This window comes from Bos mutus, chromosome 15 (genome assembly GCF_027580195.1).
Source record: "Bos mutus isolate GX-2022 chromosome 15, NWIPB_WYAK_1.1, whole genome shotgun sequence".
Lineage (NCBI taxonomy): Eukaryota > Metazoa > Chordata > Mammalia > Artiodactyla > Bovidae > Bos > Bos mutus.
The window spans coordinates 31,711,276-31,726,806 of NC_091631.1; the positions used below are offsets into that span (position 1 = coordinate 31,711,276).

Here is a 15,531-nt window from a genome sequence, read left to right on the forward strand (position 1 = left end):
AATTTACTGACTCTGTTTTTCTGCCAATGCAGCTGCCAGTGAAGAAAATGCACACCTGAGTGGCTTCTTTGGGGTGACTTTAGAATGAAGGTATTTCTGTCCCAGGCACACGGAATTTTAAGAGGTGAGGCAGAGAGAGTGATGTGTAACTAAACTAGAGGCTCCAGTATTATGATCTCAGGCTAGACGAAGGTCATTTTTGAGCCAGGAGCTATCCCTTTGGAGCAAGGGATGTCCGTTGGATCCACAGCTGTGACGAGCTGTAACTACAACTTTCCTTGCCTCCAACACACACACATTATGCTGAGGCACATCTGACCACTCATTTCCCACAAGCAACCAGAGAACTCCACATTTGTTTTTCCATTGTTTTCCATTCTTCTCTGCTTGCCTGGGGCTTCTCCAGTGGCTCAGAGGGTAAAGAATCTGCCTGTGCCAGGTCACAGGAGATGTGAGTTCGATTCCTGGGTCAGGAAGATCCCCTGGAGGAGGACATTGCAACCCACTCCAGTATTCTTGCCTGGGAAATCCCATGGACAGAAGAACCTGGTGGGCTACAGTCCATGGGGTCACAAAGACTGAGACACAATTGAGCAACTGAGCACTACTTGCCTACCTTTTCTGCCTGAGAAGCTCTTACTCACTTTTCAGCCTCCTTTTTCCCTGATTCCTTCCCCGACTCCTTTCTCACTTTTTCCTGTCAAAGCAGGAAGCCCTCTTTTAGGTTCCTATAGCTCTTTGTTTGGACCTCTCACAGTCTTATTACACTTACTATAATTGTGTATTTAGAAACTTCTATTCCTCAGTGGAGGGAAGAGACTATGTATGGTTCATTTAATGTTCTCTCATAACAACCACAGACTCTTGCACAAGTAACTCTGAATAAAAAAGCTGAGATTAAGGAGTGAAGTAAAGAATCAGGGCTGATTCTGAGGACATGCATTTGCTTGTCATTCTCTTGATAATGTCTCTGGGTCAGGGCTCAGAATATGGGCTTTCTGGACATAGGTTATAACTGTTTGACTGTGTTTTCCCTCAGATTCTGAGGTTATTTCTTGACTTCATCAGCCTTTCCTCTTCTCCTCAGCACCCTGAGCATGGCCTCCCTGATGGGCTTGGACTTGACACTGTAGATGACAGGGTTGAGCACAGGGGGCACCACCAGGTACACGTAGGCAACAAGAGTGTGTACTATGGGGGGAAGGTGTCTCCCAAAACGGTGGATCATGGACACACCTATGACTGGGATGAAGAAAACCAGAACGGCTAAAATATGAGAAACACAAGTGTTGAGGGCCCGGATACGCTCCCTGGGAGAGGCCAGACTCATCACTGTATGAAGAATAAGGGTATAGGACAGCACAATAAGCAAGGAGTCAAAACCCACTGTGGACAGAACCACATACAGCCCATAAGTGATATTGACAGTAATGTCAGCACAGGCTTGTTTCATGACATCTGCATGGAAACAGAATGAGTGGGACAGGAGGATCTTGCCAGGGCAAAAGTTCAGTCTCTTTAGTAAGAAGGGCAATGGGAAGAGGGACACAGTGGCTCGGGCCACAGTGGCCAGCCCAATCCTGATGATGACATAGTTTGTGAGGATAGAGGCATAGCGCAGGGGGTTGGAGATGGCCACAAAGCGATCAAATGACATGGCCAGGAGCACCGAGGACTCCACCACGGAGAAGAAGTGGAGGAAGAACATCTGGACCAGACAGGTGTCGAAGCCAATGAGCCGATGGTCAAACCAGAGCACAGCCAGTGTGGTGGGCATTGTGGCCAAGGTGAGGCCCACGTCGGTGAGGGCCAGCATGGACAGGAAGTAGTACATGGGCTGGTGCAGGCTGGGAGTCCTCCTCACAGCCAAGAGGATCAGGCAGTTTCCTGTGAGGGCCACAGTGTACATGGAGGAGAAGAGGATGGAGATCCAGCCATGAATGGCCTCCAGGCCTGGGATGCCAATCATCAGGAAAGCATGTGGCTGGAAGAAGGAGATGTTGGCAAAGGACCAGGAAAAGAACATCCTTCATTTACTGATGAGATCTCCAGCAAGATGGGACCTTTTCAATCTGGACAGAAGAATAAGACAAGATAAAAACATGGGGAAAATGGCAGTTCTGCTATTATGTAACATGAGTTCACACACAATGCTGCTGCTGCTGCTAAGTTGCTTCAGTCATGTCCGACTCTGTGCGACCCCATAGACAGCAGCCCACCAGGCTCCCCTGTCCCTGGGATTCTCCAGGCAAGAACACTGGAGTGGGTTGCCATTTCCTTCTCCAACGCATGAAAGTGAGAAGTGAAAGTGAAGTCGCTCAGTCGTGTCTGACTCTTAGCAACCCCATGGACTGCAGCCCACCAGGCTCCTCCGTCCACGGGATTCTCCAGGCAAGAGTACTGGAGTGGGGTGCCATTGCCTTCTCCTAACACACAATAGCATGTATTAAATGTGAAGGAGGAGGGGAGGAGCCAAGATGGCGGAGGAGTAGGACGGGGAGAACACTTTCTCCCCCACAAATTCATCAAAAGAGCATTTAAACATCGAGTAAATTCCACAAAACAACTTCTGAATGCCGGCAGAGGACATCAGGCACCCAGAAAAGCAACCCAACTCTTCAAAAGGATGTAGGAAAAAATATAAAAGACAAAAAAAAAGAGACAAAAGAGGGAGGGATGGAGTTCTGTCCCAGGAAGGGAGTCTTAAAAAGAGAGACATTTCCAAAACCAGGGAACCTTCTCACTGCCGAATCTGTGCCTAGCTTTGGAAGCACAGAGGGCAACATAACAGGGAGAAAAAATAAATAAACAATTAAAACTCGCAGATTGTGAGCCCTACGGTAACTCCCCAGCGGAGAAGCAGCGCAGACGCCTGCACACGCCATTAGCAAGCGGGGGCTGGGCAGGGAGGCGGCGTGGGCTGCATCACTTAGAGTAAGAATCTGGCCTGAATACCCTGAGCGCTATCTGAGTGAAATAATTTGGGCTAGCAAACCAGACTGTGGGATGTCTACCATGCAAAAAGCCAGCTCCAACCTAAGATACCGCCAGGCCCGCGCACGGAACAAAGGACTGAACAGGGATAGCCGGCTGCAGACCTTCCCCCTCCTGTGACAGGCAGCCAGAGCCGGAAGGGGGCAATCGCAGCCCCAGAGAGACATTATCTATAAAACTGTAAGCAGGCTTCTTTGCTAACTAAAACTTCTTGGGGGTCTGGACGGTTAACATCTGCCTGAGAAGGTGCGCCAGTTTTACACCCAGATAACTGAGTGGTGGGGAGGCGATAAGTCGCAGCATTGGCGCTCGCCAAACACCTCATCACCTGAGCTGCTCGGACCTGGGAAGAGCTCAAAACGCAGGCCCAACTGAGTCTGCGCCTCTGAGGACTACCCGAGTGCCTGAACCTGAGCGGCTTGGACCTGGGAGGTACATGCAACCCAGGGCCGGCCTTGGATTGTTCCCGGCGGAACAACCTAGAGCCCGAGCAGTGTGGGCAGGGAGGCTACACACGCCGTGAGCGGGGGCAGACCCAGTGTGGCTGAGGCACTGCGAGCGCACGCCAGTGTTATTTGTTTGCAGCATCCCTCCCTCCCTCCCCACAGTGCGACTGAACAAGTGAGCCTAAAAAAAAAAAAAAAATGTTTCCTCCACTGTCCCCTTTGTGTCAGGGCGGAAACCAGACACTGAAGAGACCAGCAAACAGAAGAAGCTATAACAGAGGGAAACGCCCTGGAAGCTACAGGCAATAGATGAAAACCCTGTGGTTACTACAGACTACATAGGAAGGGGCCTATAGATCTTGAGAAATGTAAGTCGGACCAAGGAACTAGCCAAAAATGAACTGAACCCACAATACTCACAACAAAACCAGAATAAGTCCTAGATATATTTTTACTATTTTTACGATCATTCTTTCTTTCTTTTTTTTTTAATTAAAAAAATTTTTTTAAGTCCTCTATTGTTCCTTTAATTTTCACTTTTATAACCTATTACTTTGAAAAAAAAAAAAAAAGACCCCTTTTTTTCTTCTTCTTCAGCAAACTTCATATATATATATTTTATAATCATTTGACCTTTTTTTTTCCTTCTTCTTCTTCTTTTCTTTAACATTGTATTTTTGAAATTTCAAACTCTACTCTAATTTTTCAATTTTAGCTTTTTGGTATATGTTATCAATTTTGTACCTATAGCTTTTTTTTTTTTTTTTTTCTTATAATTTCTGTGACTTTTTGTTTTTCTGTTTCTTTCTCTTCTTCTTTTATATAACATTGTATATCTGAAATTCCAAACTCTACTCTAGAATTTTAATTTATGCTTTTTGTTATTTGATATCAATTTTGTACCTGTATTTTCTTTATTATTTTTGTGACATTGTTTGTTTATCTTTGTTTGTTTGTTTTCTCTCTTTATGCTTCTTCTTCCTTTTTTTTAACATTGTATTTTTGAAATTCCAAACTCTACTCCAGATTTTTAATTTTTGCTTTTTGGTATTAGTTATCAATTTTGTACCTATATTTTCTTTATAATTTTTGCGACCTTGTTTGTTTTTCTTTGTTCGTTTTTTCTCTCTTTCTTTTCCTTCTTCTTTTCTTTAACATCGTAGTTTTGAAATTCCAAACTCTACTCTAGATTTTTAATTTTTGCTTTTATGTATTTGTTACCAATTTTGTACCTTTAAGAACCCAATCTTCAGGACCCATTTTTCACTAGGGAGCGAGATTACTGGCTTGACTGCTTTCTCTCCCTTTGGACTCTCCTTTTTCTCCACCAGGTCGACTGTGTCTCCTCCCTAACCCCTCTCTACTCTACCTAACTCTGTGAATTTCTGTGTGTTCCAGACGGTGGAGAACACTTAGGGAACTGATTACTGGCTGGATCTGTCTCCCTCCTTTTCATTCCCCCCTTTTATCCTTCTGGCCACCTCTGTCTCCTTCCTCCTTCTTCTCTTCTCTGTATAACTCCGTGAGCATCTCTGAGTGGTCCAGTTGTGGAGTGCACATAAGGAAGTGACTACTGGCTACCCCACTCTCTCCACTATTGATTCCACCTCATCTCATTTGGGTCACCTCTAACTCCCTCCTCCCTCTTCTCTTCTCCATGTAACGCTGTGAACCTCTCTGAGTGACCCTCACAGTAGAGAAACTTTTCATCTTTAATGTAGATGTTTTATCAATGATGCTGTATAGAAGGAGAAGTTTTGAAACTTCTGTAAAAATAAGACCGATAACTGGAAGCAGGAGGCGTGAGTCCAAACCCTGACTCCAGGGAACTCCTGACTCCAAGGAACATTAATTGACAGGTGCTCATCAAATGCCTCCATACCGACACTGAAACCAAGCACCACACAAGGGCCAACGAGTTCCAGGGCAAGACATACCAACAAATTCTCCAGCAACAAAGGAACACAGCCCTGAGCTTCAAAATACAAGCTGCCCAAAGTCACCCCAAAACCATAGACATCTCATAACTCATTACTGGACATTTCATTGCACTCCAGAGAGAAGAAATACAGCTCTACCCACCAGAACACCGACACAAGCTTCCCTAACCAAGAAACCTTGACAAGCCACCTGTACAAACCCACACACAGCGAGGAAAAGCCACAAGCCACAATAAAGAGAACTCCACAAACTGCCAGAATACAGAAAGGACAACCCAAACTCAGCAATTTAAACAAGATGAAGAGACAGAGGAATACCCAGCAGATAAAGGAACAGGATAAATGCCCACCAAACCAAACAAAAGAGGAAGAGATAGGGAATCTACTTGATAAAGAATTCCAAATAATGATAGTGAAATTGATCCAAAATCTTGAAATTAAAATGGAATCACAGATAAATAGCCTGGAGACAAGGATTGAGAAGATGCAAGAAAGTTTTAACAAGGACCTAGAAGAAATAAAAGAGTCACTATATAATGAATAATGCAATAAATGAAATTAAAAACACTCTGGAGGCAACAAATAGTAGAATAACAGAGGCAGAAGATAGGATTAGTGAATTAGAAGATAGAATGGTAGAAATAAATGAATCAGAGAGGATAAAAGAAAAACGAATTAAAAGAAATGAGGACAATCTCAGAGACCTCCAGGACAATATTAAACTCTACAACATTCGAATCACAGGGGTTCCAGAAGAAGAAGAGAAAAAGAAAGACCATGAGAAAATACTTGAGGAGATAATAGTTGAAAACTTCCCTAAAATGGGGAAGGAAATAATCACCCAAGTCCAAGAAACCCAGAGAGTCCCAAACAGGATAAACCCAAGGCGAAACACCCCAAGACACATATTAATCAAATTAACAAAGATCAAACACAAAGAACAAATATTAAAAGCAGCAAGGGAAAAACAACAAATCACACACAAGGGAATTCCCATAAGGATAACAGCTGATCTTTCAATAGAAACTCTTCAAGCCAGGAGGGAATGGCAAGACATACTTAAAGTGATGAAAGAAAATAACCTACAGCCCAGATTATTGTACCCAGCAAGGATTTAATTCAAGTATGAAGGAGAAATCAAAAGCTTTTCAGACAAGCAAAAGCTGAGAGAATTCAGCACCACCAAACCAGCTCTCCAACAAATACTAAAGGATATTCTCTAGACAGGAAACACAAAAATGGTGTATAAATTCAAACCCAAAACAATAAAGTAAATGGCAATGGGATCATACTTATCAGTAATTACCTTAAACGTATATGGGTTGAATGCCCCAACCAAAAGACAAAGACTAGCTGAATGGATACAAAAACAAGACCCCTACATATGTTGTCTACAGGAGACCCACCTCAAAACAGGGGACCCATACAGACTGAAAGTGAAGGGCTGGAAAAAGATTTTCCATGCAAATAGGGACCAAAAGAAAGCAGGAGTAGCAATACTCATATCAGATAAAATAGACTTTAAAACCAAGGCTGTGAAAAGAGACAAAGATGGTCACTACATAATGATCAAAGGATCAATCCAAGAAGAAGATATAACAATTATAAATATATATGCACCCAACACGGGAGCACCGCAGTATGTAAGACAAATGCTAACAAGTATGAAAGGAGAAATTAACAATAACACAATAATAGTGGGAGACTTTAATACCCCACTCACACCTATGGATAGATCAACTAAACAGAAAATTAACAAGGAAACACAAACTTTAAACGATACAATAGACCAGTTAGACCTAATTGATATCTATAGGACATTTCATCCCAAAACAATGAATTTCACCTTTTTCTCAAGCACACATGGAACCTTCTCCAGGATAGATCACATCCTGGGCCATAAAGCTAGCCTTGGTAAATTCAAAAAAATAGAAATCATTCCAAGCATCTTTTCTGACCACAATGCAGTAAGATTAGATCTCAATTACAGGAGAAAAACTATTAAAAATTCCAACATATGGAGGCTGAACAACACGCTGCTGAATAACCAACAAATCACAGAAGAAATCAAAAAAGAAATCAAAATTTGCATAGAAACGAATGAAAAAGAAAACACAACAACCCAAAACCTGTGGGACACGGTAAAAGCAGTCCTAAGGGGAAAGTTCATAGCAATACAGGCACACCTCAAGAAACAAGAAAAAAGTCAAATAAATAACCTAACTCTACACCTAAAGCAACTAGAAAAGGAAGAAATGAAGAACCCCAGGGTTAGTAGAAGGAAAGAAATCTTAAAATTAGAGCAGAAATAAATGCAAAAGAAACAAAAGGGACCATAGCAAAAATCAACAAAACCAAAAGCTGGTTCTTTGAAAGGATAAATAAAATTGACAAACCATTAGCCAGACTCATCAAGAAACAAAGGGAGAAAAGTCAAATCAATAAAACTAGAAATGAAAATGGAGAGATCACAACAGACAGCACAGAAATACAAAGGATCATAAGAGACTACTATCAACAATTATATGCCAATAAAATGGACAACGTGGAAGAAATGGACAAATTCTTAGAAAAGTACAACTTTCCAAAAGTCGACCAGGAAGAAATAGAAAATCTTAACAGACCCATCACAAGCACGGAAATTGAAACTGTAATCAAAAATCTTCCAGCAAACAAAAGCCCAGGTCCAGACGGCTTCACAGCTGAATTCTACCAAAAATTTAGAGAAGAGCTAACACCTATCCTGCTCAAACTCTTCCAGAAAACTGCAGAGGAAGGTAAACTTCCAAACTCATTCTATGAGGCCACCATCACCCTAATACCAAAACCTGACAAAGATCCCACAAAAAAAGAAAACTACAGGCCAATATCACTGATGAACATAGATGCAAAAATCCTTAACTGCCGAGGACCAGCCCCGGCTGATCCAGGGTGTTCGAAGGGGAGACGGCGTTGGCGACCTATTCAAATGGTAATTAGAGATATAAAGAGTAATAGAATGAGGATAGCTCAGTAGGAAAATTCAGTGGAGAAAAGAGGCTGAGTAGCTTGGTTTACGCGGAAAATCAATATAACCCGTGACACCAGGTTAGCTCTGACCACGGAGGCCGCAGGCGCCCTCTTGAAGAGCGGAAGGTGCCCCACCTTAGACACCTTCTCGAGTGGGTCTTAGAAGCCCAGGCAAATAAGTGGTCGCAGAGGATATCCACGCTCCAGATGGAGACTTCAGCCGGAAGTTAAAGGAAAGAATGACATGGGGAGACCAAGCATTGGTGAGCAAGGCCCGTAGCTTTATTTTTAACAGGGGCTTTTATACCGTAAGTTACACATAGAGGATAATAGGGGATGCAAAGTCAGCAGTCTTTGATTCTTATCAAAAACCAGGGTTTCTTTCCTGCAAATTTATCGTATACAAATGGTTTAGGTGATTTACATCATCTTCTGGCCAGAAGGCCTACTAACATTTTATGACTCTTGACAAGGACTTATCAACAAAGACTTATTTTCTCTATGAGTAATTATTTTAAGGTTTGGCGCCATCTTCTGAAGATAAAATTGCATTCCTATAGGGCGGATGTGTAATGGGTTTACAACAAAGGAAAGAATTTATTACCTTAAGGGTCTAAAGTTACTAACACCAAGGCCACTACTTATTTTTTCTACATACCAACTATATTAATTAATACACATTCAAGGATACAATTCAGGGGATGTGAAAACTTGGCAACAAGCATTGGCTCATCAATGAAATCCTTTACTAGTTTATTCTGACAGTTTCTAACTCTCTGAGAGGCTCTAAGCTATTTGAATATCTTAAGCTTCCCATGCCTCTTGAGGCTGGGAGACTGTAAACAATTGTATGCATAGCTGTAGAAGTCCAGGTAAACTTGTCAGGCGAGTTAGAGAGCCATCTGAGGGGTTTGGATTTAAACACTCCTAATTGCCCAGGAACTTTATTAATTGGAGCTGTAAGTTAACTCTTTGACAGAGAGAGCGAGATGGTGGTAGGGGACAGCCCCCAGTAAAGTCAGAGGTGAGAGCACAAAGCAATAAAGTAGGCAGACTCTGGTTTTTTTGGGGGGAAATGCTCGAGAATATCCGGGCGGACTCCTGAGGCTCAATCCCGCCTTTGCGTATGCCGAGCCTCCTTCCTCATGACCTTTGTCACGAGCGGAATGCCTCACCGGCTCCCGGCACTTAACAAAATTCTAGCAATCAGAATCCAACAACACATTAAAAAGATCATACACCATGACCAAGTGGGCTTTATCCCAGGGATGCAAGGATTCTTCAATATCCGCAAATCAATCAATGCAATACACCACATTAACAAATTGAAAAATAAAAACCATATGATTATCTCAATAGATGCAGAGAAAGCCTTTGATAAAATTCAACACACATTTATGATAAAAACTCTCCAGAAAGCAGGAATAGAAGGAACATACCTCAACATAATAAAAGCTATATATGACAAACCCACAGCAAACATTATCCTCAGTGGTGAAAAATTGAAAGCATTTCCTCTAAAGTCAGGAACAAGACAAGGGTGCCCACTTTCACCATTACTATTCAACATAGTTTTGGAAGTTTTGGCCACAGCAATCAGAGCAGAAAAAGGAATAAAAGGAATCCAAATTGGAAAAGAAGAAGTAAAACTCTCACTATTTGCAGATGACATGATCCTCTACATAGAAAACCCTAAAGACTCCATCAGAAAATTACTAGAGCTAATCAATGACTATAGTAAAGTTGCAGGATATAAAATCAACACACAGAAATCCCTTGCATTCCTATACACTAATAATGAGAAAACAGAAAGAGAAATTACGGAAACAATTCCATTCACCATTGCAACGGAAAGAATAAAATACTTAGGAATATATCTACCTAAAGCAACTAAAGACCTATATATAGAAAACTATAAAACACTGGTGAAAGAAATCAAAGAAGACACTAATAGATGGAGAAATATACCATGTTCATGGATTGGAAGAATCAATATAGTGAAAATGAGTATACTACCCAAAGCAATTTATAGATTCAATGCAATCCCTATCAAGCTACCAACAGTATTCTTCACAGAGCTAGAACAAATAATTTCACAATTTGTATGGAAATACAAAAAACCTCGAATAGCCAAAGCGATCTTGAGAAAGAAGAATGGAACTGGAGGAATCAACCTGCCTGACTTCAGGCTCTACTACAAAGCCACAGTTATCAAGACAGTATGGTACTGGCACAAAGAGAGAAATATAGATCAATGGAACAAAATAGAAAGCCCAGAGATAAATCCACACACATATGGACACCTTATCTTTGACAAAAGAGGCAAGAATATACAATGGATTAAAGACAATCTCTTTAACAAGTGGTGCTGGGAAATCTGGTCAACCACTTGTAAAAGAATGAAACTAGAACACTTTCTAACACCATACACAAAAATAAACTCAAAATGGATTAAAGATCTAAATGTAAGACCAGAAACTATAAAACTCCTAGAGGAGAACATAGGCAAAACACTCTCTGACATACATCACAGCAGGATCCTCTATGACCCACCTCCCAGAATATTGGAAACAAAAGCAAAAATAAACAAATGGGACCTAATTAACCTTAAAAGCTTCTGCACCTCAAAGGAAACTATTAGCAAGGTGAAAAGACAGCCTTCAGAATGGGAGAAAATAATAGCAAATGAAGCAACTGACAAACAACTAATCTCAAAAATATACAAGCAACACCTATAGCTCAATTCCAGAAAAATAAATGACCCAATCAAAAAATGAGCCAAAGAACTAAATAGACATTTCTCCAAAGAAGACATACAGATGGCTAACAAACACATGAAAAGATGTTCAACATCACTCATTATCAGAGAAATGCAAATCAAAACCACTATGAGGTACCATTTCACTCCAGTCAGAATGGCTGCTATCCAAAAGTCTACAAGCAATAAATGCTGGAGAGGGTGTGGAGAAAAAGGAACCCTCTTACACTGTTGGTGGGAATGCAAACTAGTACAGCCACTATGGAGAACAGTGTGGAGATTCCTTAAAAAACTGGAAATAGAACTGCCTTATGATCCAGCAATCCCACTGCTGGGCATACACACTGAGGAAACCAGAAGGGAAAGAGACACATGCACCCCAATGTTCCTCGCAGCACTGTTTATAATAGCCAGGACATGGAAGCAACCTAGGTGTCCATCATCAGATGAATGGATAAGAAAGCAGTGGTACATATACACAATGGAGTATTACTCAGCCATTAAAAAGAATACATTTGAATCAGTTCTAATGAGGTGGATGAAACTGGAGCCTATTATACAGAGTGAAGTAAGCCAGAAGGAAAAACACTAATACAGTATACTAACGCATATATATGGAATTTAGAAAGATGGTAACAATAACCCTGTGTAGAAGACAGCAAAAGAGACACTGATGTATAGAACAGTCTTATGGACTCTGTGGGAGAGGGAGAGGGTGGGAAGATTTGGGAGAATGGCATTGAAACAGGTAAAATATCATGTATGAAACGAGTTGCCAGTCCAGGTTCGATGCACGATACTGGATGCTTGGGGCTAGAGCACTGGGACGACCCAGATGGATGGTATGGGGAGGGAGGAGGGAGGAGGGTTCAGGATGGGGAACACATGTATACCTGTGGTGGATTCATTTTGATATTTGGCAAAACTAATACAATTATGTAAAGTTTAAAAATAAAATAAAATTAAAAAAAACATAAATGTGAAGGAGGTTGAAAATGTATTCCACCTGAAAGCAAGCAAGAGACAATATAATTTAAATGTATTGATATATTTAAATATTGGATATCTAAATATATTGATATATAGTATATTTAACTATAAATACTTTTGTAGTATCATTTTTGAAATGCTATACTGAAAATACTGATCTCTTCACTTATTGAAGAAAGTGGTACTTTCTTTAGAAATACATGAGATGATCATAAAGAGTCTAATTTAAAAAGCCCTAGTTTAAACAAAAAGCAATGGCCTCACCTCATGGAAATAAATTGCAAATATACTGTGGAAACTTAAAGGGTTGATGACCTGGGCTCACTCTCATTGTTTTCCTGGGATTTTCCTTTAAATCTCAATACAAAAAGTATAAACAAGTAAATAAGCAAATAAAAAATCTTTACAGGTAGGTCAATAAAAGAATGTAAGAAGAAGAGTTGCACAGCTATCTTTTAGCAGAGTATAAAATTCCACCAAAAGTATGTCTGAGAGCTAAAAGGGGCTTTAATCTGAACCCTGGGGTCTACAGCTATGTCATATCTAGTCAACATCATAAACTCACCCTAAAGGTAGGACTGCCTTTTTTTTTTCAATTCCTTTATTTCTTTCTTTTTAAAATTTATTATTATTTTTTATTTTATTTTTAACTTTACAATATTGTGTTGGTTTTGCCATATATCAACATGAATCCTTTATTTTTTAGGTGGGTGACAAGCATTGTTTCTCTGGAGCAGAAGATTGTGCGTAATTTGGCAGAAACTTTTTAAAGAAAACATAGTGATGTTGCTGACAATGTCAGTTCTGGAGCCCTCCATCCAATCTCTCTCAAACATTGTGAGCAAATACCAAAACCTGACGGAATTCACTCCATTCAAAGCCAAGTAACAGAGAAGTTCCATCACAGAGCTTGTGCAGACACATTTTGTAAAAATTAAAAGGGTTAAAACAACTACAGTTCGGTTCAGTCACTCAGTCGTTGCCAACTCTTTGAAACCCCATGGACCACAGCATGCCAGGCCTCCCTGTCTATCACCAACTCCCTAAGTTTACCCAAACTCATGTCCATTGAGTAGTGATGCCATCTAACCATCTCATCCTCTGTTGCCCCCATCTCTTTGAGATAAGGAATTATTCAAGAGAGAGAAGAAAATTCTGTATAAATATTTTCCAAGTAAAGCAATTGAAGAAATCATGAACCAAATTAATTTTTTGATATTGTGATATAAAAATGGGTCAGTGATAAATTAAGGAAAATGAATGCCAGATGTGATGAAAACTTGACATTTCTCCTTGTTTACTTCCTCTCTGCAGAGACTACGAGGGACACTTCTCCCTGGAAGTGTGGTCTGGGATTCCAGTTTTTCTCTAAGCTGCTGCTGCTGCTGCTGCTAAGTCGCTTCAGTCGTGTCTGACTGTGCGACCCCATAGACGGCAGCCCACGAGGCTCCGCCGTCACTGGGATTCTCCAGGCAAGAACACTGGAGTGGCTTGCCATTTCCTTCTCCAATGCATGAAAATGAAAAGTGACAGTGAAGTCGCTCAGTCGTGTCCGACTCTTAGCGACCCCATGGACTGCAGCCTACCAGGCTCCTCCGTCCATGGGATTTTCCAGGCAAGAGTACTGGAGTGGGGTGCCATTGCCTTCTCCGCTTTTCTAAGCTATAAACTCCCTAATCCTCAGAAAGGCAGCCTTCTTCAGAGTCTCTTCTCAAGAAGGCATGACCATCTCCTATTGTCCAAGAATGGTTATTTCTCTTTCTTCTGCCTGACTTGCAGACCTTTCCCACTGTAACCTCCATCTGAGGCAGAGGCACTAGTGGTCATTCATCCTGGAAGCAGAGAAGGTGTGTTGAGAGCCCAGGTTACTCACCCTGGCTGCTTGTTGTCTCCAGCTGTTCTGCCATTCCACATCCTGCAAGAGCCCAGGACGTCTTTAAGATGCTTTAGCTGTAGTGTCATCTCCAGGGAAGGCCAGGCCTGAGCCACAGAGGAGCCACTCCACTCAGGTCCCTGAGGACTGAACAATTTGTGGCTAGCTCTTGGAATGGGGAAGTGGTTGGAGCAATTAAACAATAATGGAGGAAAGGAGACAGACTCATAGATTCTACAATACCCCAGCAATTTTAAATTATCTTCACAGACTATCCACTTCAATCGCATTTGAAATCCTTCAAAGACAATATTCCTCAAGCCAGCCCCCTCTTGGCCAAATTCCAAGACAAATCCTGCAGGAACAGCCCATTTTTGTGGGGGGTGGAGTGATGTGTTGGGGGCCTAGTAGTGTTGGCCTCCCCCAGCCAGAGGGCATCAGGGAAGGCTTCTTAGAGGAAGTGGAGAGAGCTCAGACTTCTAAAAGACCCACAGACCCTGTTCTGAACTCTCAGCTCTCATTCTGGGACAGACTCCAAGACTTTAGGCTTGTAGCTCCAGACTGCAGCTGGCACAGATTCTGCCCACACGCCTAGCCTGGGGCTGCCCTGTTGAATCTAGGTCAAAAGGAGGAAGCTTAGTAGAAACAATATGAACTACAGAGCCATTCAAAACTCAGTTCAAATCTTTCTCCATTTCTTGATGTTTCTTCCCACATATAAGTTCTGTGTCCCTTCTTTCTCCCTTTCTTGAGAGTTCTACTCCAAAATAGCTGTGACCTCAGCTCTTTCCTAAATCAATTTGGACTAATGTCACTCACTTGGAGCTGCTTTCTATGAACACATCTGACTTTTCTCCTCTGATTTTGGCTGCACTCTCCAAGCTGAGGGCTTCCCAGGTGGCACTAGTGGTAAAGAACTCAGGATGGTAAAGAACTCAGGATGGTAAAGAACTCAGCAGCAGGAGACGTAAGAGATCCGAGTTCAATTTCTGGGTTGAGAAGATCCCTTGGAGGAAGGCATGGCAACCCACTCCAGTATTCTTGCCTGGAGAATACCCATGGACAGAAGAGCCTGGCCAGCTACAGTACATAGGATCACACAGAGTCAGACACGACTGAATCGACTTAGCACAGCACTCCCAGATGAACTGGGCCCAGTGTATCTCCCTTTCTCCTCCATAGGTGATAAATAAATTTAGGAAAAATTACTCAACTTTAAAATCTTATATCAAAATAAATTCATGTTCATTTACCTGAGCTGAGATTTCAGCAGTACTCCATAATTTTCCTTTTGGTTTTTAAATTGTCGCCATTCTTCTCAAGCTCTTTGTCCAATCTGCTATCTCACTCTCAGTAGCTCATGTTGCTGCTCCCAGCTTCACAATGAGAAACAAGGGCCATCAAATGTGCCCTCTCTGAGTCTTGCCTAGTCCATCTGCTCTTTTTCCTGCTTCCACTCCTACATCTACACCATACTAGACGGACCATTCTAAGGCAAGTGTGTTTCATATCAACCCCATC

General features: G+C 41.6%; 1 protein-coding gene across 1 annotated transcript; it reads right to left on the minus strand.

The window, feature by feature from the left end:
• Nucleotides 1–834: 834 nt before the first annotated feature.
• On the minus strand, nt 835–2,194 carry LOC102275358 (olfactory receptor 51I2). Its single transcript, XM_005904775.2, has one exon. It carries the CDS (start codon nt 2,024–2,026, stop codon nt 1,049–1,051), a length of 978 nt encoding a protein of 325 aa, XP_005904837.2. The 5' UTR covers nt 2,027–2,194; the 3' UTR covers nt 835–1,048.
• Nucleotides 2,195–15,531: the final 13,337 nt, after the last annotated feature.